Source organism: Oncorhynchus mykiss, chromosome 7, assembly GCF_013265735.2.
Source record: "Oncorhynchus mykiss isolate Arlee chromosome 7, USDA_OmykA_1.1, whole genome shotgun sequence".
Classification (NCBI taxonomy): Eukaryota; Metazoa; Chordata; class Actinopteri; order Salmoniformes; family Salmonidae; genus Oncorhynchus; species Oncorhynchus mykiss.
This window is the reverse complement of record NC_048571.1, coordinates 16906647-16933551: the sequence shown is the minus strand read 5'-3', so window position 1 is coordinate 16933551 and position 26905 is coordinate 16906647. Positions and strand designations below refer to the sequence as shown.

Here is a 26905-nt window from a genome sequence, read left to right as displayed (position 1 = left end):
GGGGGTACTGTCATGTACTGTCATGTTGTGTCTTGTCTCTGTCCTTTCCCTTCACCCTGTCTCCCTCTGCTGGTCGTTGTTAGGTTACCTTTTCTCCCCCGCTTTCCCCCAGCTGTTCCTTGTCTCCTCTAACTACCCATTCACCCCGTTTCCCACCTGTTCCCTTTTTCCCTCTGATTAGGTCCCTATATCTCTCTCTGTTTCTGTTCCTGTCCTTGTCGGATTCTTGTTTGTTGTGTTTCATGCCTGAGCCAGACTATCGTCATGTTTGCTGTAACCTTGTCCTGTCCTGTCGGAATCTGCCGGTCTATCTGAGCCTACCTATGTTTGGTTATTAAAGAAGCTCTGTTTAAGTTAGTTCGCTTTTGGGTCCTCATTCACGCACCGTAACATATACAGCTTGTTGAGTGCAGTTTTAGTGCCAGCATCGGTTTGTGGTGGTAAATAGACAGCTAAGAATAATATAGATTGTAGATAGTGTGGTCTACAGCTTATCATGAGGTATTCTACCTCAGGCGAGCAATACTTTGAGACTTCTTTAATATTAGACAAAGCACACCAGCAGTTATTGACATAAGACACACCGCCACCCCTCGTCTTACAAGACGTAGCTGTTCTGTCCGGCCGATGCGCGGTGAAGCCAGCCAGGTCTATATTATCTGTGTTGTCTTTTAGCCACGTCTCAGTGAAACATTAGATATTACAGTTTCATGTCACAGTCTTAATCGTAGATCGTCCAGTTTGTTTTCCAATGATTGCACGTTGGCCAATAATACAGAGGGTAGTGGTGGTTTACCTACTCGTCGGCAAATTCTTACAAGGCAATCCGCCCACTTTTTAGGGTTTCATCCGTATGTAACAGTATAACTTTAGACCGTCCCCTCGCCCATACCCGGGCACGAACTAGGGACCCTCTGCACACATCAACAACAGTCACCCACGAAGCATCGTTACCCATCGCTCCACAAAAGCCACGGCCCTTGCAGAGCAAGGGGAACCACTACTTCAAGGTCTCAGAGCAAGTGACGTCACCGATTGAAACGCTATTTAGCGCGCACCACCGACTAGCTAGCTGTTTCACATCCGTTACACGTAGACTCTCCGTACTGTTTCAGTACATGATTCTTGCGTAACGTAAACTCACCTAAACTCGTACATCGCCTTGGTCTGTACAATTGCCCTTATTTTAGCGCCCCAAAAACATAATACTTCCAGATCCACTGTTATGTCAATACCATTGAAAAGCAACAATTTCTCCCCTTTCTAACATAATCAATTACATGACCTAAACGCTGCCCGTTTCTGCATAATTCAAGCAGGCAATGAGCCCCGTCTGGTCTTTTTTTTAAATGGCGGGTGGGGAAGCGAAACTAATGCGTGATAGTGAGACGGAGAGATGTTGTGTGGGAAAATGGCTTTTTTTCACTCGATCTGTCCAACTTATCACCTTATCGCCTCTAAAATGTAAATAAAACACTATAAAGAGTTTATATATTGTGTCATTACACACCTCTTTGAAGGTTTGTGTCGAATTTGAATTGGGTTTTTAGGGCAGTGCTAAAGTGATCTTAGAAGTAAACAGCGGCTTTGAGAATTATGATCGCATACAATGATGATGAAAAAAAGGATGATAGAAATGCTACACCTGGTGGAGAGAGATTGTAAGACAGAAATAGTTGCTTTATGCTTGCTGTGAGTTACGACATGACATGTCAAGATGTAACGGAGGGACCGTTTTTTCAACTTTTCTCCAATACTATAGAGCCATTACCATACCATGTAGATCAACGCTTGAATAGAAACCCAGTTCACACCCCCGATTTTGACGTCAACACAGTCGCTCCAGTCCCATTAGTTTTCTTTGTAGCCTCTTTTGAATGTTGCGGTTGCGCACATTTGTACGGAATGGGGTGAGTTTATGTTAGGTAGTAAAAAAAAGAAGGTTAATGGTGTTTGAGCCTGTTGTCGGGACCGGACTGCGGCATATTTTGCAAAGGATGGTTTTCTGGTCAGTGTCAGACTTTTCATACCCAAACCACGTCCATGCGACCGAAGTATCCCCTCTTTTAGGTATGAACTCTGTGTCTCCGTGTGTCACTTTCACTCTCCTCCATGTTTGTTTGTGTTGCAAATTTCCTTCCACGTGGCCACACGACAAGTGTGGAAGAATGCAAAGCGTCGTCCAATTGACTAAAAATATTACGGTAAAGAGTGTGATTTGCGACACAACGAAATAAACGATAGAGCCTAATATGACATGATAGAAAAACGTCTATCGTCACACGATATATATCGTCATATCGCCCAGCCCTATGGATTAGTGCTATCCGGGATCCTTGGGACGTCCCTACCCCCCTAAACCCTTAACTAACCATAACCATTTAAAATGGGGTAAGGATGTCCCAATGCTTCTGGGTTGCAAGGACCTATTTATCAGGTTGCAAAATATAACTTCGTCCCTGGGTGGGCTCGAACCACCAACCTTTAGATTAACAGTCTAACGCGCTAGCCGATTGCGCCACAGAGACGTGTCCACCATGTTTATGTGACCATTATTAAGAATATCACAGTCCCCGTGCTAGACCACTTCATTCCGTTCTGTTGGACTTGGGGTGCTTTTCAATGCTAAGTGACACGCTTTGCAGCTCGGCAGCACCCATAGTAGGCTGAGCTAATGAGAGATCAGTGTCAATATCCTGAGACTAAATGAAATACAAATCACCCCTTACCGGTGCTCTCTAAACTCTAACAAAATTCTGAGTCACCCGATTTCAGACGATGCAGATTTTTAGCATGTTTCATTCTAAGAGGTTTCACCGTCTCTGTGGCGCAATCGGCTAGCGCGTTAGACTGTTAATCTAAAGGTTGGTGGTTCGAGCCCACCCAGGGACGATTTCTTTTAGTTTTCTCCTTGAACGTGTGGTTCCGACAAAATACAACAAAGTTAACTGACAACATGCTGGAGATTCATCAACCCTTTTGCAAACCTCTTTCCCTAAACACATATACTGGTACTTTACTGCCATAACAGAATTAGTGCTGTTCCATCTACCATAATCTCAGCGCCCAGAACAGAGAGAGCCGGGAGACTAACGTCTGCCATAACTCCTGTGAAAAGTACTCTCAATTATACTTTCATTTTAGTAAAATACATTTTACACAAATTTCAAGAACACTTCCTCTCCACTGCTGTCCCTACAAAAAAAGATGTTCGCCCAACGTGGGGCTCGAACCCACGACCCTGAGATTAAGAGTCTCATGCTCTACCGACTGAGCTAGCCGGGCACTGAGAAGCACGGCCTTTGTCAGAGGTTAAAACGTATCAGTGACTCCTACTTCAATAATAAAAGAACAGCATGGATGGAGCCTGGCCACAAAGAAGAGAGAGCTAGTTGGGACAAATGACAGGACACCATAACACGGGATCCCAGCACAAAAGATTGGTGGCACCTTAAATGGGGAGGACGGCTCGTGGTAATGGCTGGAGCGGAATCAGTGGAACGGTATCAAACACATGGTTTCTACGTGTTTGATGCCATTCCATTGGCTCCTCCCATGGTAGCCTTCACTGGATCCCAGTTTCAACTACTCTACCACTGTCAAACACAGAGGCACACACAAAGTGATGATTCTCCATAAACATTATTCAAAATAGAATATTGTAAATTGTTTAAAAATCGCATCTCAACCGTAAAATTACAACAAAAGATGTCTGCCCCGTGTGAGGCTCGAACTCACGACCTTCAGATTATGAGACTGACGCGCTGCCTACTGCGCCAACGAGGCCTGAAGACCATGCCTAATTAACATGATTTTTAATTGCTTCTGTTCGTACAGTACTGTTCACGTGCATTTTACTAAGCTAACAAGGTTGTTAAAACACCCTAAACATAACGCTGTATAGCCCTTCTAAAACGGACGTTCCACTCCCATTCAAGTAAACTAGCCCCCAGTGGTAACACAGAAGCCAGCAAGGATATACCATAGAGAATGATAGAGGACTCATCATTGGGGCTGGCCAACTCCAGTCCTCGGGGGCCTGATTGGTGTCACACTTTTTCTCCATCCCTAGTAAACACAGCTGTTTAATCAAATTGCATTCTAAACTGAAGATCATGATTAGGTGATTATTAGAGTCATGTGTGTTAGCTGGGGCTGGGTCAAAACTGTGACAGCAGTCAGGCCCCAGAGGACTGGAATTGCACAATACAGGGCAGCTCCGTTTATATCTGGGTTGCATCCGGTTTATACAGACCAACATCGCATCATCACGTCGTCCAAAAACATAGCAGACACTGGATGAATATAAAAAAAGAGTTAATATCTTTGGCTGAAAGTGACGGGGGAAAAAACATTTGGCCTCAGCGACAATTATTTTAATAATTCAATGGATGGTTTGTTCACAAAGGTGATGACTAAAGTGTTATTATTCTGAATTTTCAAATCTGACATCTCTATGTGGCCTTCTATGGAATTTGGCTTTCTGGGCCGACAGCGCCATTGCGGCCATCTCCATTTTGAAGTAATCCATTTTCTTATTCTACTACTTCTATGAGCTGGTAAACAAACTAAAAAGGGTTCATTTGCATACTGCCACCTGGAGTGTGCCATTTGAATAGGTATAAAGTCGTGGTTGGCATTTTACTGCCACCTGCAGTTATGGAATGTTTGCTCACGAGTATAACTAATTGGATTATCCCTCCGAATTACCCAAATGGAATTATGTGATCCTTCCTTAACCCATAGGAAGCCCCACCCAGTTGACTACTTCAAAATGATGTAAGTCTCAATGGCACCACCCATGCTAAAACTGGCTTTTGGGCACTAGAGCCCTCTACAATTCTCTATGGGATAGACAATGGAGGGTCAAAACAATGGAAATGAATGGTGCAGTGGTGGGCCACAAAACATATAAACCGCATGGCTTACCATTTATACTGCCTTGAGTGAGAGTTGCTAATGCAGAACAGAACACAGCCTCGACTTCTCTCGCCAAGGCCAAACTGTCAATATGAGCAGAACACAGCCTCGACTTCTCTCGCCAAGGCCAAACTGTCAATATGAGCAGAACACAGCCTCGACTTTTCTCGCCAAGGCCAATCTGTCAATGTGAGCAGAACACAGCCTTGACTTCTCTCGCCAAGGCCAAACTGTCAATATGAGCAGAACACAGCCTCGACTTCTCTCGCCAAGGCCAAACTGTCAATATGAGCAGAACACAGCCTCGACTTCTCTCGCCAAGGCCAAACTGTCAATGTGAGCAGAACACAGCCTCGACTTCTCTCGCCAAGGCCAAACTGTCAATGTGAGCAGAACACAGCCTCGACTTCTCTCGCCAAGGCCAAACTGTCAATGTGAGCAGAACACAGCCTCGACTTCTCTCGCCAAGGCCAAACTGTCAATGTGAGCAGAACACAGCCTCGACTTCTCTCGCCAAGGCCAAACTGTCAATATGAGCAGAAAAAGAGACAGAATACTGTCTGTAATAAACCAAAAACATATCTGAAAATACCAGAATGTGAGCCTAAATAAATATATGCCTACATATTTTACATACAATCCAATGTCCATTTTCATGAGACTCAGAACGAGAAACAGTTGGCCCATGCATGCTTTTTTTGGGCTGCACACATGGAATCCATGTGGACAGCTAAGAGACCCCTGCACCATTTCAAAGAAACAAACATACTCCCCTACTTTTACAAAAACACCTTTTTCTTACTACCAGGAGGCAAATATGCACAAGCCAGCTGTGCTGTTTTTCCTGAATTCTCATATAGCCCTGCAACTCCTTTAATGGCTTTTAATTTCTTGGACATAAATAAAATACTACTACTATATTACTAGTGATGTATCGGTTTATTTTCCGTGTGTAATACCAGATAGTTTAATAACAGTTTGTAGCCGAGCATAGCCGACTCCATTCCATAGGCCCAAGCCAGCAAGGATATACCATAGAGAATGGTTGGCGTTTTACCACTTGGCCTACTCCAACTACTTGCATATTGGACAAGCAACACGTTTAAAAAAAAACTTTGGTAGGCTTCAGGATGCATTTCAAATTTAAAGTATGCAACAAGTGTAAAAACGTTAGAGCCGTAGAATAATTACATCATATTTTTGTCAGTCCACAAATCTCTTTCGCAAGCTTACCTGTTCAACTGACGTCACTCCTCTGAAAATTAAACGGCACGTGATTAGCATAATTGAACTACTATCATGACTCAAGACTCAATCAAACACCCCTGGAGAGAAAATTGTATCGCCCGAACAGGGACTTGAACCCTGGACCCTCAGATTAAAAGTCTGATGCTCTACCGACTGAGCTATCCGGGCTCTATTCTGTTCAAGGGGAACTGCTATGATACATTGTCAGCGCTAGAAACTATGGTCTGTATTTGTCAGAACTGTAACCAATCCAAACATTGGAATTAACTGCTCCTCTCAGCAGATGGGTGGGACTGGAGGACAGGAGTCAGTGTTGAGTGGGAGTGGCCTGTCACCTGGTGGTGTAGGTGGTGTACCTGGTCTGGCTGGTCAGTTACATCTTGTTTTTGTAGCCACCTTTTGCCTTGACAACTTTGCACACTCTTGGCATTCTCTCGACCAGCTTCATGACGTAGTCACCTGGAAATCTGTCCTTTGGTCTGATAAATCCAAATTGGACATTTTTGGTTCCAACCGCGATGTCTTTGTGAGACACAGACTAGGTGAACGGATTATCTCTGATCGTGTGGTTCCCACCATGAAGCACGGAGGAGGAGGTGGGATGGTGTGAGGATGCTTTGCTGGTGACGCTGTCAGTTATTTATTTAGAATTCAAGGCACACTTAACCAGCAGGGCAACCACAGCATTCTGCAGCGTTACGTCATCCCATCTGGTTTGCACTTAGTGGGACTATCATTTGTTTTTCAACAGGACAATGACCCAAAACACACCTCAAAGCTATTTGACCAAGAAGGAGAGTTGAATACCTGGCCTCCACAATCACCCGAACCTCAACCCAATTGCAACTTAATACTAGGAAGGTGTCCTTAATGTTTTGTACACTGTGTATATTTATATTCCGGTCTCTGACATGGCTCGTTCTGATATTTCTTCATTTTTTTATGGACTACATGTGTATTGTTTTTTTACTAAGTATAGCTGCACTGTTGGAGCTAGAAACAAGCATTTCGCTGCACCTGGAATAACATCTGCAAATCTGTGTATGGACCAATGAACTTTGACTTGAAGATTGTTGCAACACCATATGCAGAACAATACAGCCAGTGGTTCTCAATCCTGGTTCTGGGGACCCAAAATGGTGCACATTTTGTGCTGTTTTTCCCCTGCATTCAAGACTGAGCCCTTGCCTAGGCCTGCAACTCAGTTCATTAATTAATTTCTTGTACATAAAAAAAATGTATTGGCTACTATATTATTAGTAATGTATCCGCTTATTATCCATGTGTAATAGCAGATCGCTTTACCATTTGTAGGCGAGCAAAGCCAACTCCGGTTCATAGTCCCAATACGAGGTCAGCCATTGGCCTACTTGCATACCTGTCGTTCATCTGACATGAACCCCCTTGGTATGGGATATACTTCAAATTTAAAGTATGCAAAAGTATGTAACAACAAATGTATAAACTTTAGAACCGAGAACGAAATACATCTTGTTTCTTTTCTGTGCACACATACATACATACATCTCTTTTGCAAGCTTACCTGTTCTCTGAAAATTGTACGGCAGGTGATTTGCATAATTGAACTACCTATTATGCCTTGGTTATACGATTCTAACACACCTGGAGAGAAAACACTATCGCCCGAACAGGGACTTGAACCCTGGACCCTCAGATTAAAAGTCTGATGCTCTACCGACTGAGCTATCCGGGCTCTTATATGCAAAATTGCCATTATATATCAAATCCAACAGTTGAAACTCTCAGAAATTATGACGGACACAAATACTGGAACTGTCTGCTCCTTTTAGCACTTTGATGGGCGGGACAGGAGTCAATGTTGACACTAATGTGTGGGACAGGACAAGAGTCATTGTTGACACTGATGTGTGGGACAGGACAGGAGTCATTGTTGAGGGGAGTAGCCTGCCACCTGGTGGTGTAGTCTTGACTGGTCAATTGTTTTGTGGGATACTTGTGAATAAGGGAAAGTTGTTGACGATAGATTTACCGGTAAACACTATATCGATATCAGACTTTTATTATGATTGCTAAATACTGTTCAATGTAAACACTTTCACCCAAATCCCACCTTCCCCAAAACACTAGTAAACATTGGACTATAAATTGTACCTTCTTTGTTTGTGGGTGGCTTGGGGTTAAACGCCCCGTTCCTGTAATTCTCCAACAAACCACTTTATGTCTCCCAAAAGTGTTCGACCCTTTCCAAAATGCCATCTGTCTCATCTCAACTTTTAAGTCATTCAAACAAAACGATTTTGAGGTGCATTGATCAAATATTTTGTCATTTAGGAAAAGTGATATACCTTTTTATATATACCAGTAGGGGAGCCTAAATATAACTAATCCACTTGATTAGAGATAATCTTTTTTATCCGTTTTTATTTTAAGTGAGTATGTTTGGGACAAAATGCCCCCAAGACAATCGATGCAAGTCAATGGTACCTACTGTATATATTAGCATTTACCAAATCATTTCCAAAACATCTGTAAGTAACTTATTTGAGTGACACAATCAATTTGAGATGTTTTAGGATTACTTGGACAGGAAGGGTGGAAATAAAAAGTACATCAAAACCTCATCATAAAACAGGTTTCCATCCAATTTGGTGATAGATTTTCATGTGAATATTCTAAAACACACATAAAAACAATATGAGCATTTTCCCACCAGAGATGTGTTTCCATGATATTGACTTGTTGCAGATTAAAGGTTCTGCGTGATGACATAGTGCACATAAAATACATGATATTGACTTGTTGCAGATTAAAGGTTCTGCGTGATGACATAGTGCACATAAAATACATGATATTGACTTGTTGCAGATTAAAGGTTCTGCGTGATGACATAGTGCACATAAAATACATGATATTGACTTGTTGCAGATTAAAGGTTCTGCGTGATGACATAGTGCACATAAAATACATGATATTGACTTGTTGCAGATTAAAGGTTCTGCGTGATGACATAGTGCACATAAAATACATGATATTGACTTGTTGCAGATTAAAGGTTCTGCGTGATGACATAGTGCACATAAAATACATGATATTGACTTGTTGCAGATTAAAGGTTCTGTGTGATGACATAGTGCACATAAAATACATGATATTGACTTGTTGCAGATTAAAGGTTCTGCGTGATGACATAGTGCACATAAAATACATGATATTGACTTGTTGCAGATTAAAGGTTCTGCGTGATGACATAGTGCACATAAAATACATGATATTGACTTGTTGCAGATTAAAGGTTCTGTGTGATGACATAGTGCACATAAAATACATGATATTGACTTGTTGCAGATTAAAGGTTCTGTGTGATGACATAGTGCACATAAAATACATGATATTGACTTGTTGCAGATTAAAGGTTCTGCGTGATGACATAGTGCACATAAAATACATGATATTGACTTGTTGCAGATTAAAGGTTCTGTGTGATGACATAGTGCACATAAAATACATGATATTGACTTGTTGCAGATTAAAGGTTCTGCGTGATGACATAGTGCACATAAAATACATGATATTGACTTGTTGCAGATTAAAGGTTCTGTGTGATGACATAGTGCACATAAAATACATGATATTGACTTGTTGCAGATTAAAGGTTCTGTGTGATGACATAGTGCACATAAAATACATGATATTGACTTGTTGCAGATTAAAGGTTCTGTGTGATGACATAGTGCACATAAAATACATGATATTGACTTGTTGCAGATTAAAGGTTCTGTGTGATGACATAGTGCACATAAAATACATGATATTGACTTGTTGCAGATTAAAGGTTCTGCGTGATGACATAGTGCACATAAAATACCCTTTGCTGTTAAATTGCCATGTACCAAATAACAAACACAAGTAAAATGGGCTTCCATTGCATTTTCAATTCTACTGATGTTTTTCTCACACTCTGGCATTGACATGTGTGCAGAGTTTCCCAAACTCTATCCTAGGGCCTCCCCACTCACGGTACAGCTGATTCATATAACCAACTCATCATCAAGCTTTGATTATTTGAATCAGCTGTGTAGTGCTAGGGGAAAAACCAAAACCTGCACCCAGGGGGGGCCCCAGGACCAGTTTGGGAAACCCTGAACTAGGCAACAGTGCTATCAGCCAGCTGTTAGCTAGAGCACATATACGGACTACATCAGGGATGGGCAGCTCCAGTCCTTTTGGGGCACTGTGAAGTCCATGGAGAATAAGAGCACCTCCTCCCAGCTGCCCACTGCACTGAGGCAAGGAAACACTGTTACCACCGATAAATCTACGATAATCGATCATTTCAATAAGCATTTTTCTACGGCTTGCCATGCTTTTCACCTAGCTACCCCTACCCCGGCCAACAGCTCTGCACCCCCCACAGAAACTTGCCCAAGTCCCCCTCACACTTCTCCTTCACCCAAATCCAGACAGCTGATGTTCTGAAAGAGCTGCAAAATCTGGATCCCTACAAATCAGATGGGCTAGACAATCTGGACCCTCTCTTTCTAAAATTATCCTCAGAAATTGTTGCAACCCCTATTACTAGCCTGTTAAACGTCTCTGTCACGCCCTGACCTTAGAGAGATGTTTTATTTCTCTATTTGGTTAGGCCAGGGTGTAATGTGGGGTGGGCATTCTATGTTCTATTTTCTATGTTTTTGTAATTCTTTGTTTTGTCTCTGATTGGGAACCATACTTAGGCAGCCCTTTTTCCCACCTGTCTTTGTGGGTAGTTAACTTTGTTTATGGCACATAGCCCTTAAGCGTCATGGTTGTGTTTGTATTGGTTATTGTTTTTGTCGGCGTCATCCTAATAAAAAGGAATATGTACGCTCACCACGCTGCACTTTGGTCTACTTCTTTCAACGGCCGTGACAGTCTCTTTCGTATCGTCTGAAATCCCCAAAGATTGGAAAGCTGCCGCGGTCATCCCCCTCTTCAAAGGGGGAGACACTCTAGTCCCAAACGGTTATAGACCTACAATTGAAGTCGGAAGTTGACATACTTAGGTTGGAATCATTAAAACTAGTTTTTCAACTACTCCACACATTGTTCTTGTTAAAAAACTATAGGTTTGGTAAGTCAGTTAGGACATATACTTTGTGCATGACACAAGTAACTTATCCAACAATTGTTTGTAGACAGATATTTCACTTATAATTCTCTGTATCACAATTGCAGTGGGTCAGAAGTTGACATACACTAAATTGACTGTGCCTTTAAACAGCTTGGAAAATTACAGAAAATTATGGCATGGCTTTAGAAGCTTCTGATAGACTAATTGACATAATTTGAGTCAATTGGATGTATTTCAATGTATTTCAAGGCCTATCTTCAAACTCAGTGCCTCTTTGCTTGACATCATGGGAAAATCAAAAGAAATCAGCCAAGACCTCTGGAAATAAATTGTAGACCTCCACAAGTCTGGTTCATCCTTGGGAGCAATTTACAAATGCTTGAAGGTACCACGTTCATCTGTACAAACAATAGTACGCAAGTATAAACACCATGGGACCACGCAGCCATTCATACCGCTCAGGAAAAAAATAACAGCAAAGCAGCTTGTGAAGATGCCGGAGGAAACAGGTACAAAAGTATCTATATCCGCAGTAAAACGAGTCCTATATCGACATAAACTAAATGGCTGTTGAGCAAGGAAGAAGCCACTGCTCCAAAACCGCCATAAAAAAGCCAGACTATTTTTGGAGAAATGTCCTCTGGTCTGATGAAACAAAGATAGAACTGTTTGGCCATAATGACCATCGTTATGTTTGGAGGAAAAAGGGGGTGGCTTGCAAGTCGAAGAACTCCATCCCAACCGTGAAGCACGGGGGTGGCAACATCATGTTGTGGGGGTGCTTTGCTGCAAGAGGGACTGGTGCACTTCACAAAATAGATGGCATCATGAGGATGGGGAATTCTGTGGATATATTGAAGCAACATCTCAAGACATCAGTCAGGAAGTTAAAGCTTGGTCGCAAATGGGTCTTCCAAATGGACAATGGACCCCAAGCATGCTTCCAAAGTTGTGTCAAAATGGCTTAAAGACAACATAGGCTGACTATCCTACTGATTCTTGACTTCGGCGATGTCATTTACAAAATAGCCTCCAACACTCTACTCAGCAAATTGGATGTAGTCTATCACAGTGCCATCCATTTCGTCACCAAAGCCCCATATACTATCCACCACTGCAACCTGTATGCTCTAGTCGGCTGGCCCTCGCTACATATTCGTCGCCAAACCCACTGACTCCAGGTCATCTATAAGTCTTTGCCCAGGTACCTGGTTAAATAAAAGTGAAATAAAAAAAATGGATTGGTGTCACACTTTTGCTTAAGCCCCAGCTAACACACCTGACTCCAATAATCAAGTAATCATGATCTTCAGTTTAGAATGCAATTAGTTAAATCAGCTGTGTTTGCTAGGGATGGGGGAAAGTGTGACACCACTATCGGTCCCCAAGGACTGAAGTTTCCCATCCCTGGCTTATATGATTACATGATGATATTATTATTATGGACAAAAGAGCAAGATTATTTTTATTTGTCAAACGGCAGCCAAGCATCGATTATCATCTCACCAGAATAAGATCCTCAATATTTTAGAAAGGAGCATCAATCTCATCACCTTGCACTTTTCACTACCCTGTGAAGTTTATCATAATTTATTTAATCTGTCATTTAAATAAACTGTATGCCTGCCCAATGAGTCGTAGTGGGAGGACCACACATCTCATCGCGTGACTCCAAGTTTACTTAAATATCATGCCTGTTATATCAATAACTGCGAATTAAAGGATTTCCACCGACATTTTTTGCATAATTCATTTTACCGAAAAATATAAAAAGATCTCACCTTGTCAAGCCTATTTTATTTTGTCAACATTTGGAAAGTTGACTGAAAAGTGTTGTTTCAATCAGGCCTGTCATTACATTTATGTACTTTACTAGCATAAAAAGGTTGGATGGAAACCTGGTTATTGTGAGGATATTAATAGTGATATGTGCAAATGCCATTTTGTTTTCCGATATTTGATTCATTTAATTAAAATAAGATACATAGACTTTAGCTTTTAAGAGTCAATTACAAAAAAATGCCACAATAAAACATACATTTGAACACATTCATCTTCACGGGGCATTTTGCCACATAGAGAGGGGTGTTTTGCCCCACTTTCTAAAGTTTCTGTTTTCATTGAATACCCCTCCCCCCCCCCCCCCCCAAAAAAAACTGCCATATACTTATGCTAAAATGTTTATTCTATTCTACTGAGCCATTTACTTTATGTTCATATTCTTATATTTTATAATTTATTACAAGTAAGAATTTAATTGGACGGTGTATACCATGTGTATCACCGTACATACAAAACTTTAATTACATAAATAAATACATTTTTATTGATGATTTCCAACTGTACAAAATGGCAATTTACAGCAAATATATAAAAACAAAAACTGACAGGCTGTGTCGGCTCAGGCATTCTACTACCTCGTTGTTAAACTTGTTCCACTGTGTCCCAGGAGACCTTTTCCATTATTCAGATCCCTTCCTCCACGTCTGCCTTCTATTTTCATCCAGGGTCTGATTCAGGTTGGACTCTCTGGCTGGCCACTCAATTACATGAATATATCAATCAATGAAGCGAGCAGCGCTGCAGACCTTTGCCATCTAGAAATTAATACCCAGCGGTAGAGTCTCTGACTGTATCTATTGGAAGCATCTTTAGCCTGGTCCCAGATCTGTTAGTGCTGCATGGTCAACCATATGGGGGCTGGTTATACAGCACTTAAACAGATCTGGGACCAGGCTAGTCTATTTGTGAGTCCAGAGTCGGTGTGAACCACAAAAACAAACAGCTGTAAATCACCATGCATCTCAAGCTCAACTCTCTGACGGTGGCACAAGCCCTGGTTAAAATAAAGTCATACAAATATGAAATGATCAAAACCAATATACTGATAAATGACATGCTTTGGATTCAACAAAAGTCATTAAAGTGCATTATCTTTTTCCCCCAGACAGTTGGGCAGAAATAAACATGCAGTTGGCCTGATGCTGACTAATCTGTCCAGTTGTTAGTGTTGATTGAAGATTCATTGCTGTATAGTTATGAGACGGTTGTGCTTAAAGGGGCAATCTGCAGTTCCTACTTCCATTTTTGGACTTACATCCATTTTGGATATAAACCCATTGATTCTTGGAGAGAAAAACGTATAAATGCCCAATGAGCTTAGTTCCACTGTCATACCTCATCAGAAGCCAAAATACACATTTGTAAAAGTAAACAAACACGGTATAGCCTCAAAACAGGGTTAAAACGAAATGGATGGTAAGTCCTTGCATCCACGGCTCCATCTATGAATTTGAGTGTGGTTCCATTTCTCCAGCCCCATCCTTCAACCTTTTACTGAAACAGTGGTGGGGGGTGCTTTGTAATCATTTCAACTATTGGATTGCCGCTTTAAGAGCATAAATATGGCACTGAAGAGTCTGAAGTTACACGTTCCAACCAGCCTGGTAAGTCTGCTTTGACACAAAATCAATAACTATGATGCGCTTCTTGTATATCCCTATTTATTAACCATCTCCACCTCGATGATATACTGAGAACAGTCCAGCGTCCTGATTTGATTCATACCAGTATGTCTATGCACGCGGTGTATATCGGTTTAGTGCCTGCTTCATGTCTATGAGATCTTTGTACAACACCATCACCAAATCTGCCACCCAAACCCAAAAGGATTCATTGTGCCAGTGCAGTCATACTTTGTTGGAAGTCCGCTCTCCTGTCATGTCACACACACACACACACACACACACTTTTTCTCTGTAAGTACAATAAATATAGGCAACACAAAGAGAAAAAACAAAGAATAAAAAAAAAAGAAACTTGTCATTACTAAATGTTATCTTTAAAAAGGTACATTAATGGCAGTTTACACCCACACGTGATTTGCAAATGAATGCAAGAAGAAAAAGTCATCTCTGGATAGAAGTTGCCCTTAGGCACAGAACTCTGATCAGTTAACCCTCCCTAAATCCTAACCTTAACCGTTACGGAGAGAAACCATAAAGCTGACCTTAGATTAGTGTCTAGGAGGCAACTATAAAAGCCGATAAATATGCTACGGGTTCCATGCTGCCAGTTATGATGAAGTCATCAACCACCGTCACTTGATTGGCTGGTGTCATCTACAGAGGGTGTCAAGAAAAAGTCCTTGTCATCTTCACACGGTTACTCGATTGTTTTCTCTAGCCCAGAATGAATAACACGGCATGCTGCTATCCCACAGGTCTGTCTATCTGGGGTCAAAGGTGAAGCCATGGTCGAAAGTTCACAGATGAGCAGGAAGTTCTTCTCTGGTAGGATGAGGATGAGGGTGGGTAGGTAGGTGGGATCTCTCTGGTCAGTTACGTCACCTGAGGAGAGAGGAAAACAATGATATGGAACCCCATACACTGACACAGGGCCTATGTGTGTGTGATTTTGTAAACACCTTGTGTATGTTGGGAGGCATGTCGTCCTCTGAGCCCTCCTCAGGTACAGTGTCGGGGTGTCGGCCTCCACGTCCCTCCTCTGCCCAACCCCCCATGGGCACACGCTCCGACCTCACCACTCTGCCCCCCGGGCCGACAGAGTCTGGAGGAGTGACACACACACACACAGAGTGATATCAGTATGATCCATATCAGTCATCTTCAATATCATTACATATTAGGGAATGAGAGTATCATTTTTCATGGTTGTCATGGTTACCCGTGTTCCCTCCATAGTGACGCTGGCTGTTGCTCTGGAGTGGTGCCACTTCCTGTCCCGGGGTGGTACCTCGGTCAGGGTTAGGGCCCGAGTTAGAGCTGGGGATAGGGCCGGGGGTGGAAATAGGGGTGGAGATGGGGAAGGTGTGTGAGCGGGGGATGGGCTTTCGGGGGTTGGTGTTTCCTCCCCCTGAACCCCCCTCCTCGGTGACGCTGTCACTACTGTCGTCACTGTCCTGCCTGTGCCAGGTGTGCCGGGACAACTCCCCTCCAGACTGCTGCTTATGGAGCTACATAGAGGGAGGAGGAGGGGGAGAGGGGAAGTGGGAGCGAGGGGAGAGGAAGGAGGGAGGGGAGAAGAGAAAGTGGGAGAGAGAGGGGAGAGGAAGGAGGGAGGGGAGAAGAGGAAGTGGGAGAGAGAGGGGAGAGGAAGGAGGGAGGGGAGAAGAGGAAGTGGGAGAGAGAGGGGAGAGGAAGGAGGGAGGGGAGAAGAGGAAGTGGGAGAGAGAGGGGAGAGGAAGGAGGGAGGGGAGAAGAGGAAGTGGGAGAGAGAGGGGAGAGGAAGGAGGGAGGGGAGAAGAGAAAGTGGGAGAGAGAGGGGAGAGGAAGGAGGGAGGGGAGAAGAGGAAGTGGGAGAGAGAGGGGAGAGGAAGGAGGGAGGGGAGAAGAGGAAGTGGGAGAGAGAGGGGAGAGGAAGGAGGGAGAGGAGAAGAGGAAGTGGGAGAGAGAGGGGAGAGGAAGGAGGGAGGGGAGAAGAGAAAGTGGGAGAGAGAGGGGAGAGGAAGGAGGGAGGGGAGAAGAGGGAGTGGGAGAGAGAGGGGAGAGGAAGGAGGGAGGGGAGAAGAGGAAGTGGGAGAGAGGGGAGAGGAAGGAGGGAGGGGAGAAGAGGAAGTGGGAGAGAGAGGGGAGAGGAAGGAGGGAGGGGAGAAGAGGAAGTGGGAGAGAGAGGGGAGAGGAAGGAGGGAGGGGAGAAGAGGAAGTGGGAGAGAGAGGGGAGAGGAAGGAGGGAGGGGAGAAGAGAAAGTGGGAGAGAGAGGGGAGAGGAAGGAGGGAGGGGAGAAGAGGAAGTGGGAGAGAGAGGGGAGAGGAAGGAGGGAGGGGAGAAGAGGAAGTGGGAGAGAGCGGGGAGAGGAAGGAGGGAGGGGAGAAGAGGAAGTGGGAGAGAGAGGGGAGAGGAAGGAGGGAGGGGAGAAGAGGAAGTGGGAGAGAGAGGGGAGAGGAAGGAGGGAGGGGAGAAGAGGAAGTGGGAGAGAGAGGGGAGAGGAAGGAGGGAGGGGAGAAGAGAGGGTGGGAGAGAGAGGGGAGAGGAAGGAGGGAGGGGAGAAGAGGAAGTGGGAGAGAGAGGGGAGAGGAAGGAGGGAGGGGAGAAGAGGAAGTGGGAGAGAGAGGGGAGAGGAAGGAGGGAGGGGAGAAGAGGAAGTGGGAGAGATAGGGGAGAGGAAGGAGGGAGGGGAGAAGAGAGGGTGGGAGAGAGAGGGGAGAGGAAGGAGGGAGGGGAGAAGAGGAAGTGGGAGAGAGAGGGGAGAGGAAGGAGGGAGGGGAGAAGAGGAAGTGGGAGAGAGAGGGGAGAGGAAGGAGGGAGGGGAGAAGAGAAAGTGGGAGAGAGAGGGGAGAGGAAGGAGGGAGGGGAGAAGAGGAAGTGGGAGAGAGAGGGGAGAGGAAGGAGGGAGGGGAGAAGAGAAAGTGGGAGAGAGAGGGGAGAGGAAGGAGGGAGGGGAGAAGAGAAAGTGGGAGAGAGAGGGGAGAGGAAGGAGGGAGGGGAGAAGAGGAAGTGGGAGAGAGAGGGGAGAGGAAGGAGGGAGGGGAGAAGAGGAAGTGGGAGAGAGAGGGGAGAGGAAAAAGGGAGGGGAGAAGAGAAAGTGGGAGAGAGAGGGGAGAGGAAGGAGGGAGGGGAGAAGAGGAAGTGGGAGAGAGAGGGGAGAGGAAGGAGGGAGGGGAGAAGAGAAAGTGGGAGAGAGAGGGGAGAGGAAGGAGGGAGGGGAGAAGAGGAAGTGGGAGAGAGAGGGGAGAGGAAGGAGGGAGGGGAGAAGAGGAAGTGGGAGAGAGAGGGGAGAGGAAGGAGGGAGGGGAGAAGAGGAAGTGGGAGAGAGAGGGGAGAGGAAGGAGGGAGGGGAGAAGAGAGGGTGGGAGAGAGAGGGGAGAGGAAGGAGGGAGGGGAGAAGAGGAAGTGGGAGAGAGAGGGGAGAGGAAGGAGGGAGGGGAGAAGAGGAAGTGGGAGAGAGAGGGGAGAGGAAGGAGGGAGGGGAGAAGAGAAAGTGGGAGAGAGAGGGGAGAGGAAGGAGGGAGGGGAGAAGAGGAAGTGGGAGAGAGAGGGGAGAGGAAGGAGGGAGGGGAGAAGAGAAAGTGGGAGAGAGAGGGGAGAGGAAGGAGGGAGGGGAGAAGAGAAAGTGGGAGAGAGAGGGGAGAGGAAGGAGGGAGGGGAGAAGAGGAAGTGGGAGAGAGAGGGGAGAGGAAGGAGGGAGGGGAGAAGAGGAAGTGGGAGAGAGAGGGGAGAGGAAGGAGGGAGGGGAGAAGAGAAAGTGGGAGAGAGAGGGGAGAGGAAGGAGGGAGGGGAGAAGAGGAAGTGGGAGAGAGAGGGGAGAGGAAGGAGGGAGGGGAGAAGAGAAAGTGGGAGAGAGAGGGGAGAGGAAGGAGGGAGGGGAGAAGAGGAAGTGGGAGAGAGAGGGGAGAGGAAGGAGGGAGGGGAGAGGAGGAAGTGGGAGAGAGAGGGGAGAGGAAGGAGGGAGGGGAGAAGAGGAAGTGGGAGAGAGAGGGGAGAGGAAGGAGGGAGGGGAGAAGAGGAAGTGGGAGAGAGAGGGGAGAGGAAGGAGGGAGGGGAGAAGAGGAAGTGGGAGAGAGAGGGGAGAGGAAGGAGGGAGGGGAGAAGAGGAAGTGGGAGAGAGAGGGGAGAGGAAGGAGGGAGGGGAGAAGAGGAAGTGGGAGAGAGAGGGGAGAGGAAGGAGGGAGGGGAGAAGAGGAAGTGGGAGAGAGAGGGGAGAGGAAGGAGGGAGGGGAGAAGAGAAAGTGGGAGAGAGAGGGGAGAGGAAGGAGGGAGGGGAGAAGAGGAAGTGGGAGAGAGAGGGGAGAGGAAGGAGGGAGGGGAGAAGAGAAAGTGGGAGAGAGAGGGGAGAGGAAGGAGGGAGGGGAGAAGAGGAAGTGGGAGAGAGAGGGGAGAGGAAGGAGGGAGGGGAGAAGAGGAAGTGGGAGAGAGAGGGGAGAGGAAGGAGGGAGGGGAGAAGAGGAAGTGGGAGAGAGAGGGGAGAGGAAGGAGGGAGGGGAGAAGAGGAAGTGGGAGAGAGAGGGGAGAGGAAGGAGGGAGGGGAGAAGAGGAAGTGGGAGAGAGAGGGGAGAGGAAGGAGGGAGGGGAGAAGAGGAAGTGGGAGAGAGAGGGGAGAGGAAGGAGGGAGGGGAGAAGAGGAAGTGGGAGAGAGAGGGGAGGGGGAGAGACGCATTTACTTTTGAAGCTCTTTATTGCAAAATGTTTAAAACCATCCATCCAGACACAGACAGACCTCATGTATATAGAGTGCGTGGATGCTCATCTCCGTGGAGGCGTATTCTGATAGGACGAGACTTGTCAGTTGACCTTCCCACACACTACTGCCTGAACTAGCAGTTCGAGCATCAGTACTGGGGGGGGGAGAAAGAGTTTGTTGATTGATGGTTAGTTGATAGATTGCTTGATTAGTTGTGGGAGGAGTGTGGGCTTTACCTTGATCCCGCCATGGCTCTGCTTGCAGAAGAGGCGTGTCCGGCTGACCTATGGGTGGAGCTACAGCTGCCCCTCATGCTGCTGACTGAGAGGGAGCGCAAGGCTGACGCCCCGTCGCTAACACCCACCGGCCCGTGATTGGTCAAGGAGCCGTCCCGCCCCAGATGAAGAGAGGCCAATGAGGGGGGACCTGCCAGGAAGTTAGCTATCAGACTCCTTGGCTGAGAGGGCGAGAGACACACACACACACACACACACACACACACACACACACACACACACACACACACACACACACACAGAGAGAGAGAGAGAGAATTCGATTTTGACCTTTAATATCAGTGTAATCAAAAAACTCAGAAATGTTGACAAGTGTCAATGTATCTATTGGCATGTCTGTCCGTCTCCCTACCTCTGACCCGCACAGTGATGTGAGAGTGTGTCTGCCTCCCTACCTCTGACCCATTCAGTGAGGTGAGAGTGTGTCTGTCTCCCTACCTCTGACCCATTCAGTGAGGTGAGAGTGTGTCTGTCTCCCTACCTCTGACCCAGACAGTGATGTGAGAGTGTGTCTGTCTCCCTACCTCTGACAGTGAGGTGAGAGTGTGTCTGTCTCCCTACCTCTGACAGTGAGGTGAGAGTGTGTCTGTCTCCCTACCTCTGACAGTGAGGTGAGAGTGTGTCTGTCTCCCTACCTCTGACAGTGAGGTGAGAGTGTGTCTGTCTCCCTACCTCTGACAGTGAGGTGAGAGTGTGTCTGTCTCCTGTAGTCTCTCTCTGTACTCTCTCCTTCAGCTGGCTGATGAAGTGAGTGGTCTCAGTGGGGGGCTGCCACTGGGGGTTGGTGATGGCAAAATGCATCAGGGACAGCTCAGTCTTCCCATCCTCCGCCTGTTGGTAAATAGATGCCTCTGTCTTCCCCTCAGACATCCACTGGAGGGAGGAAGAGGAAGTAAGAGAAAGGAGAAAAGGAAGGAGTTGGGAGGGGAAAGAGAGTCACTATTTATGCATTGCTCATCTGTGTCTGTGTGTGTGTGTGTGTGTGTGTGTGTGTGTGTGTGCGAGAGAGTCTCACCGCGGGGTGTCCGTGCTGTCTGATGTCCATCTGAGCGAAGGAGCAGGTGTCTCCCACCCCTACCACCTCCACGGTGAAGTTCCTGAAGAAGTCAATGATCTCCAGAGACTTCCTCCTCAGACTGAAGATCAGGATGAAGGGAGTCACCAGGGGGCTGGTCAGCTCCTCTAGGATAAACACCTGGACAGGCAGAGGAAAGGTTAAAACATCGCCCCTGTACATAATCGTCTTCATTACAACCTTAAAAGGGAACACTGATCCTAGACCAGCACTTCTAATCGGAGACGCTTTGTGAATAAAGGCTCTGGCCAGGTAGAGAGGAATATGCTATGTGCTTCAGAAATGACTCATAAGTTCCTGCTTTATAAAAAGAGTGGAAAAGGTTATGACTATAGTGCTACTCACAGCCTTGTACTGGAAGAGCTGTGAGAACTGGTCTCGTGTCTCGTAGCGATGGGCGTTGCCCTGCCAGTGGTCTGGCATGTAGTGGATGTGAGCCAGGATCAACCTGAGCAGCTGCTCTGGACAGTAGACCAGGTGTTTGTCTGGGATAAAAGACCTGAGGAGAGAGGGAGAATGTACCAAACCCTTCAAAATGACTTAGCACACAGACAGACACACACACACACACACACACCTGCAGACAGTGATACACACTCCCAGCAGGGTGATGGACGACAGGACGTGTTCCACGGCGAGGACGTCTTCGTCGTAGATGGTCAGAGCAATGAGGACAGCCAATAGGGAGCCAGCAAAAAACGCCACGTTCTTAGCCACCACCGTCAGCAACGAGGACAGGAAGCAGTTCATATACCTAGAGGACGCCTGGAGGTGGGACACACGCACAGAAGTGAAGAACATCTGGCATTTAGACACCACTGACAGCAACAGACAAGAATCAGTTCATCAATATCACAATAATTACCTTACACACCTTCTGTGTGTGTGTGTGTGTGTGTGTGTCTTTGTGTGTGTGTGTGTGTGTGTGTGTGTGTGTGTGTGTGTGTGTGTGTGTGTGTGTGTGTGTGTGTTCAGTCCTACTTTGTAGCCCTTGCTGAGCCGTGACATCAGTTCATGGTCCAGCTCATTGAAGTGGCGAAGGTAACATCGACCGTACAGAGACCAACACCTCGCTCCCAAACTACCTGGCTCACGCTTTATCACCTACACACACACACACACAATAAATTAGCTTTACAGCATCTGCTACACCTCCATAACGGAGTACAGCGGTGTGTGTGTGTGTCCCTACCTCTGTATAGCTGAAGAAGGCATACAGTATTTGCCAGACCAGTACGACAGGACAGAGTAAGAGGTTGGCGATGCCGATCCACAGTATACGTGATGCCAGTTTGTCTGCCAGCTCCAACCTGTTACCACCTCTCTTATACTGCGGCTTCAAACTCCACTCACTCTCAAACAGAGAGCCTGGGAAGTGGGGGTGAGAGAGAGAGAGACACAGAGAGAGAGAGAGACACAGAGAGAGAGAGAGAGAGAGACAGAGAGAGAGAGAGAGAGAGAGAGACAGAGAGAGAGACACAGAGAGAGAGAGAGAGAGAGAGAGAGACAGAGAGAGACACAGAGAGAGAGAGAGACAGAGAGACAGAGAGAGAGAGACACAGAGACAGAGAGAGACACAGAGAGAGGAAGAGAGACAGAGAGAGAGAGAGAGAGAGAGAGAGAGAGACACAGAGAGAGAGAGAGAGAGAGAGAGAGAGAGAGAGAGAGAAAGACACAGAGAGAGGAAGAGAGAAAGACACAGAGAGAGGAAGAGAGAGAGAGAGAGAGAGAGAGAGAGAGAGAGAGAGACAGAGAGAGGAAGAGAGAGAGAGAGAGAGAGAGACACAGAGAGAGAGGTGAAAAGTGTACCAAACAAAGTGTACCGAGTACAAACTCCAAAACACACACACCAACCTGGCCCCCAGAAGAGGATGAGTTCAAAGTTGTACTTGAGGCCGCGGGTGTAAAACACACTCTCCCCGAGCAGTGGCGGGCGGAAACGCACAGGAAGGAGGGACTTATTTACCATGGCAACCTGGAGGAAGAAGAAAGGGGTTTAGGTGGTGTTGTTTTTGATTGACAGGTGGTTCAGTAGTAGGGGTACAAGCGAGGAATGGTAAAGAAGATGTACTCTGACACACACACACCATGTAGTTTTTGAAGCGCAGGATACGGTGGTATATGTCCAGTTCTGTGAGTTCTTTCTTGTGGATACAGATCTGGTGTTCCTTCTGGATCTCAACGATCCGGGCCTGAACCTCCTGCCATGTGAAGTATGGCAGCTCTGCCTAGAGGGGGGAGGGGAGGAGGAGACAAGGAGGAGGAGAGGGGGAGGGGAGAAGGAGACAAGGAGGAGGAGAGGGGGAGAGGAGGAGGAGAGGAGGGGGAGGGGAGGAGGAGACAAGGAGGAGGAGAGGGGGAGAGGAGGAGGAGAGGAGGGGGAGGGGAGGAGGAGACAAGGAGGAGGAGAGGGGGAGAGGAGGAGGAGAGGAGGGGAGGGGAGGAGGAGACAAGGAGGAGGAGAGGGGGAGAGGAGGAGGAGAGGAGGGGAGGAAGATCAGTAGTTAAACCAGTAGGTTGAAGACACGCACAGACACACACACACACTCACCATGCTCATCTTGAGTGCGTTGGTGTAGAAGGAGCGTATCTCCCAGTAGCAGCAGACGTTGTAGATGAACTTGATGAGGCGATGCAGCCAGAACACTCCAGATATCATCAATACAAACATCACTGTCACGTTGTCACGGATACTGGCGGGAAAACAACAAGCAGGTTGTCACAGATACCAGTGGGAAAACAACAAGCAGGTTGTCACAGATACCAGTGGGAAAACAACAAGCAGGTTGTCACAGATACCAGTGGGAAAACAACAAGCAGGTTGTCACAGATACCAGTGGGAAAACAACAAACAGGTTGTCACAGATACCAGTGGGAAAACAACAAGCAGGTTGTCACAGATACCAGTGGGAAAACAACAAGCAGGTTGTCACAGATACCAGCGGGAAAACAACAAGCAGGTTGTCACAGATACCAGTGGGGGAAAAAAAGCAGGTTGTCATGGATACTGGCGGGAAAACAACAAGCAGGTTGTCACAGATACCAGTGGGAAAACAACAAGCAGGTTGTCACAGATACCAGCGGGAAAACAAAAAGCAGGTTGTCATGGATACTGGCGGGAAAACAACAAGCAGGTTGTCACAGATACCAGTGGGAAAACAACAAGCAGGTTGTCACAGATACCAGCGGGAAAACAAAAAGCAGGTTGTCATGGATACTGGCGGGAAAACAACAAGCAGGTTGTCACAGATACCAGTGGGAAAACAACAAGCAGGTTGTCACAGATACCAGTGGGAAAACAACAAGCAGGTTGTCACAGATACCAGTGGGAAAACAACAAGCAGGTTGTCACAGATACCAGTGGGAAAACAACAAGCAGGTTGTCACAGATACCAGTGGGAAAACAACAAGCAGGTTGTCACAGATACCAGTGGGAAAACAACAAGCAGGTTGTCACAGATACCAGTGGGAAAACAACAAGCAGGTTGTCACAGATACCAGTGGGAAAACAACAAGCAGGTTGTCACAGATACCAGTGGGAAAACAACAAGCAGGTTGTCACAGATACCAGTGGGAAAACAACAAGCAGTAAGGACATTTTCCGGCCTTCCTTATTAACTTGAGTGCAAAAGATGTGTTAATAAAGTGTTTATAATGCATTTATAAAACATTTATGAAGTGTTTATAAGCCTTACCTTGCACTGCAGACGTCCACAGGCAGGAAGGCGTCAGGCAGAGTGACTTTGGAGGAGTCGGTGTGGTTGACAAACTTGTTAGCGAACAGAATGTCATAGTCCACACAGTTAGCCAAGAAGACTGTGAACCCCACCACAAACAGCAACTGGCTACAGAGGGGGAGAAAGGGGGAAAGAGGAGAGAGAGGAAAGTTGAAAACGACCCCACAGGACACAGACATGGACCACATAGAAGACACATAGAAGACACATAGAAGACACAGACACACACACACTTACACCAGCTCAAAGACCTCTCCCAGCAGCATACACACACACACACACACACACACACACACACACACACACACACACACACACACACACACACAGCATACACACACACACACAGTGTACTTACACCAGCTCAAAGACCTCTCCCAGCAGCATACAGGTGAAGCCATTCTTCTGGTGCAGGTTATAGACGTGTCAGGGGTCAAGGATCAGATGATGACATAAAAGTAGCATGTGTCCTCTCATAATGAAAGTCTAGTCAGCTATAGTATTAGGTCACCAGCTCAACATTCCTCCTGGAGAGCTACTGGACGTGCAGGCTTTTATTCCAGCCCTGCTCTTACACACCTGATTCTATTCTTCTCCTGGAAGGTGTTGACCCTCCCGGTCTTAAAATAAACAGAGACACAGAGGGGTAAAAGGATATCCTCTGGAAGAACAGGTCCAGGTTCTCTATGTGGTGCCACGGGGCTGCAGAGAACAGTCAATAACAAAAACAGGTTAGTGTGTGTGTGTGTGTGTGTGTGTGTGTGTGTGTGTGTGTGTGTGTGAATCTACTTAAGAACTTTACACTTGTTTCCGTCAGGTACGTGCACCAGTAGGTTCTCCTCTCCTGGTGGAGAGTCGCTGTATGAAGCCTCTAGGCGCTGGTACTCTGTGTCAAAGTGTGCCGCCATGGTAACCACAGCTTCAGTTACCCCCAGCAATCAAGCCCCTAGCTACTGATTGGACCAGTGGACCACAGAAAGGGTGGGAGAGAGAGAGAGAGAGAGAGAAATCAGTGCCATAGATCCACAGATAGTCTGTATTACAATAACCATGTGTCTTTCTCTTCCCTCCTCTGCACTGGATGGAGTAACAGAGGGAACCTCTTTCAGACATCCACCTATCCAGCTCCTCACATGGAAGTAGATAAAGGAGAGGAGGCGAGGAAAGGAAGCCAAACATGTCAATAAGCCATATCACACCTGTGCTCCACCCATCACTGGAACATAGACATGCTTGAAAGACATGAGACAGACAGACAACTGACAGGTGTGGATATAGGCACACAAAAACTATTCTTGCAGCAAATCATATGCCATAATACCACAAAAGTTCCATGACCGTTTGCCTAGTATACAACACCCTACGTTAATCATGTTGGCCAATGTAGACATGTCACTGGCAGAACGCTGCTGACACAATGGACAGTGTTGCGAAATGTGCTCTGCGACTCCAGCGGAATCACAACGACGGATATTGAGACAGAGCGTTTTAAACCACATTATAGCCTACAAATATCCTACTGTTTTACGAATTTACTCATGTGACAATTTGTGAGCGACAAAAACCAAGTCTATACAAGCTTTTTGGCTGAGGTGCGCAGCGTGGCTTTAACTTTTAAACAATAAGCGGTCCTGGAGCTGCTGGCCTTTTGAAAGGCGACAATGACGAGGGACACGCAGCCCCCTCCTATGCTATAATCTACATGTAAGTGGAAATATTGTTGCATCTTGAAGTCTTCAGCAAATAGCTTACCTGGAAAATGATTCGGCTACACGTATTTAGGCCTACACACAAGAAAATAGCCCACCTCTGTTGACCAAGTTTAGATTAGCTCCATTCCAGGATCATTACACGTCAGGGGATTGCCGCTTACATTTCACCCTACAGAAAGAGAACATGGGACATTACAATTCTAAAATCATGAAATTGTAACGATAAACCGATCCCATTGCTTACAATATAGCCGTGATTTAAAAAATAAATACATGTAACGTTAGCTAGGCAGCCCGGGAAAGTGTACCCTAGGAAGAACCGAAACCGTGAAGATGATTTGGTTCTCAGGATATTGGCAAACTGCTATTGTTGAAGAAAGCTGCATGTTCATGACAGATCTACAAAATCATCACAGGGATTTAGCTCTATATTTTACTGCACTAGACTATTATTCTGTTGAAAATGTTATCGGGTCGCAGCCTACCTTTGACGCAGGCGGACTGATCGTCAATGAGAATTGCCGAGCCCTTGTTTATAGAGGACGTCTAGGCTTTGTTTTCCTGTTTATTTTTGAGTCAGAGGCGAAATTTGGTTATACATTATGTACATCAATGCCTGTCATGGTTGATGGATACCTGGTTTAGCCAATCAGAAGATGCGGACTCCCAAAAGAGGCGGACTCCC

At 46.2% G+C, this 26905-nt stretch overlaps 1 protein-coding gene and 5 non-coding genes across 9 annotated transcripts; 1 reads left to right on the top strand and 5 right to left on the bottom strand.

Moving 5' to 3' along the window:
- Nucleotides 1-2454: 2454 nt before the first annotated feature.
- trnan-guu lies at nt 2455-2528 on the bottom strand. Its single transcript has one exon. It is a non-coding gene; the product is annotated as a tRNA-Asn (tRNA).
- A 290-nt stretch (nt 2529-2818) lies between these two features.
- trnan-guu lies at nt 2819-2892 on the top strand. Its single transcript has one exon. It is a non-coding gene; the product is annotated as a tRNA-Asn (tRNA).
- Nucleotides 2893-3212: 320 nt separating this feature from the next.
- trnak-cuu lies at nt 3213-3285 on the bottom strand. Its single transcript has one exon. It is a non-coding gene; the product is annotated as a tRNA-Lys (tRNA).
- A 2978-nt stretch (nt 3286-6263) lies between these two features.
- trnak-uuu lies at nt 6264-6336 on the bottom strand. Its single transcript has one exon. It is a non-coding gene; the product is annotated as a tRNA-Lys (tRNA).
- Nucleotides 6337-7809: 1473 nt separating this feature from the next.
- Nucleotides 7810-7882, bottom strand: trnak-uuu. Its single transcript has one exon. It is a non-coding gene; the product is annotated as a tRNA-Lys (tRNA).
- Nucleotides 7883-13482: 5600 nt separating this feature from the next.
- On the bottom strand, nt 13483-26853 carry LOC110528796 (autophagy-related protein 9A). Of its 4 annotated transcripts, none has more exons than XM_036982811.1 (20): nt 26706-26853; nt 26261-26389; nt 25311-25461; nt 25167-25210; nt 24867-24931; nt 24467-24616; nt 23323-23464; nt 22859-22999; nt 22626-22746; nt 21964-22139; nt 21753-21875; nt 21349-21536; nt 21117-21270; nt 20712-20891; nt 20369-20569; nt 19637-19857; nt 19437-19554; nt 15947-16235; nt 15687-15829; nt 13483-15609 (listed from the first exon to the last, which is right to left on the bottom strand). In XM_036982811.1, the coding sequence occupies exons 3-20, from the start codon at nt 25414-25416 to the stop codon at nt 15601-15603; spliced, it is 2571 nt and encodes an 856-aa protein (XP_036838706.1). In that variant the 5' UTR covers nt 25417-25461; nt 26261-26389; nt 26706-26853; the 3' UTR covers nt 13483-15600. The 4 variants fall into 4 exon arrangements, with proteins under 4 accessions (XP_036838706.1, XP_036838705.1, XP_036838707.1 ...); XM_036982810.1 differs by having other exon boundaries at nt 25311-25458; XM_036982812.1 differs by having other exon boundaries at nt 26316-26389.
- Nucleotides 26854-26905: the final 52 nt, after the last annotated feature.

Bases quoted from the DNA above. Each gene is read 5' to 3' on its own strand.
- LOC110528796 (XM_036982811.1), bottom strand. From the start codon at position 25,416: ATGGCGGCACACTTTGACACAGAGTACCAGCGCCTAGAGGCTTCATAC. The intron at 25,211-25,310 runs GTAAAGTTCTTA...TGTTCTCTGCAG, and splicing joins CGTACCTGACGGAAACAAGT to CCCCGTGGCACCACATAGAG. The intron at 19,858-20,368 runs GTAGGGAGACAG...TCGCCCTCTCAG, and splicing joins CTCTCACCTCACTGTCAGAG to CCAAGGAGTCTGATAGCTAA.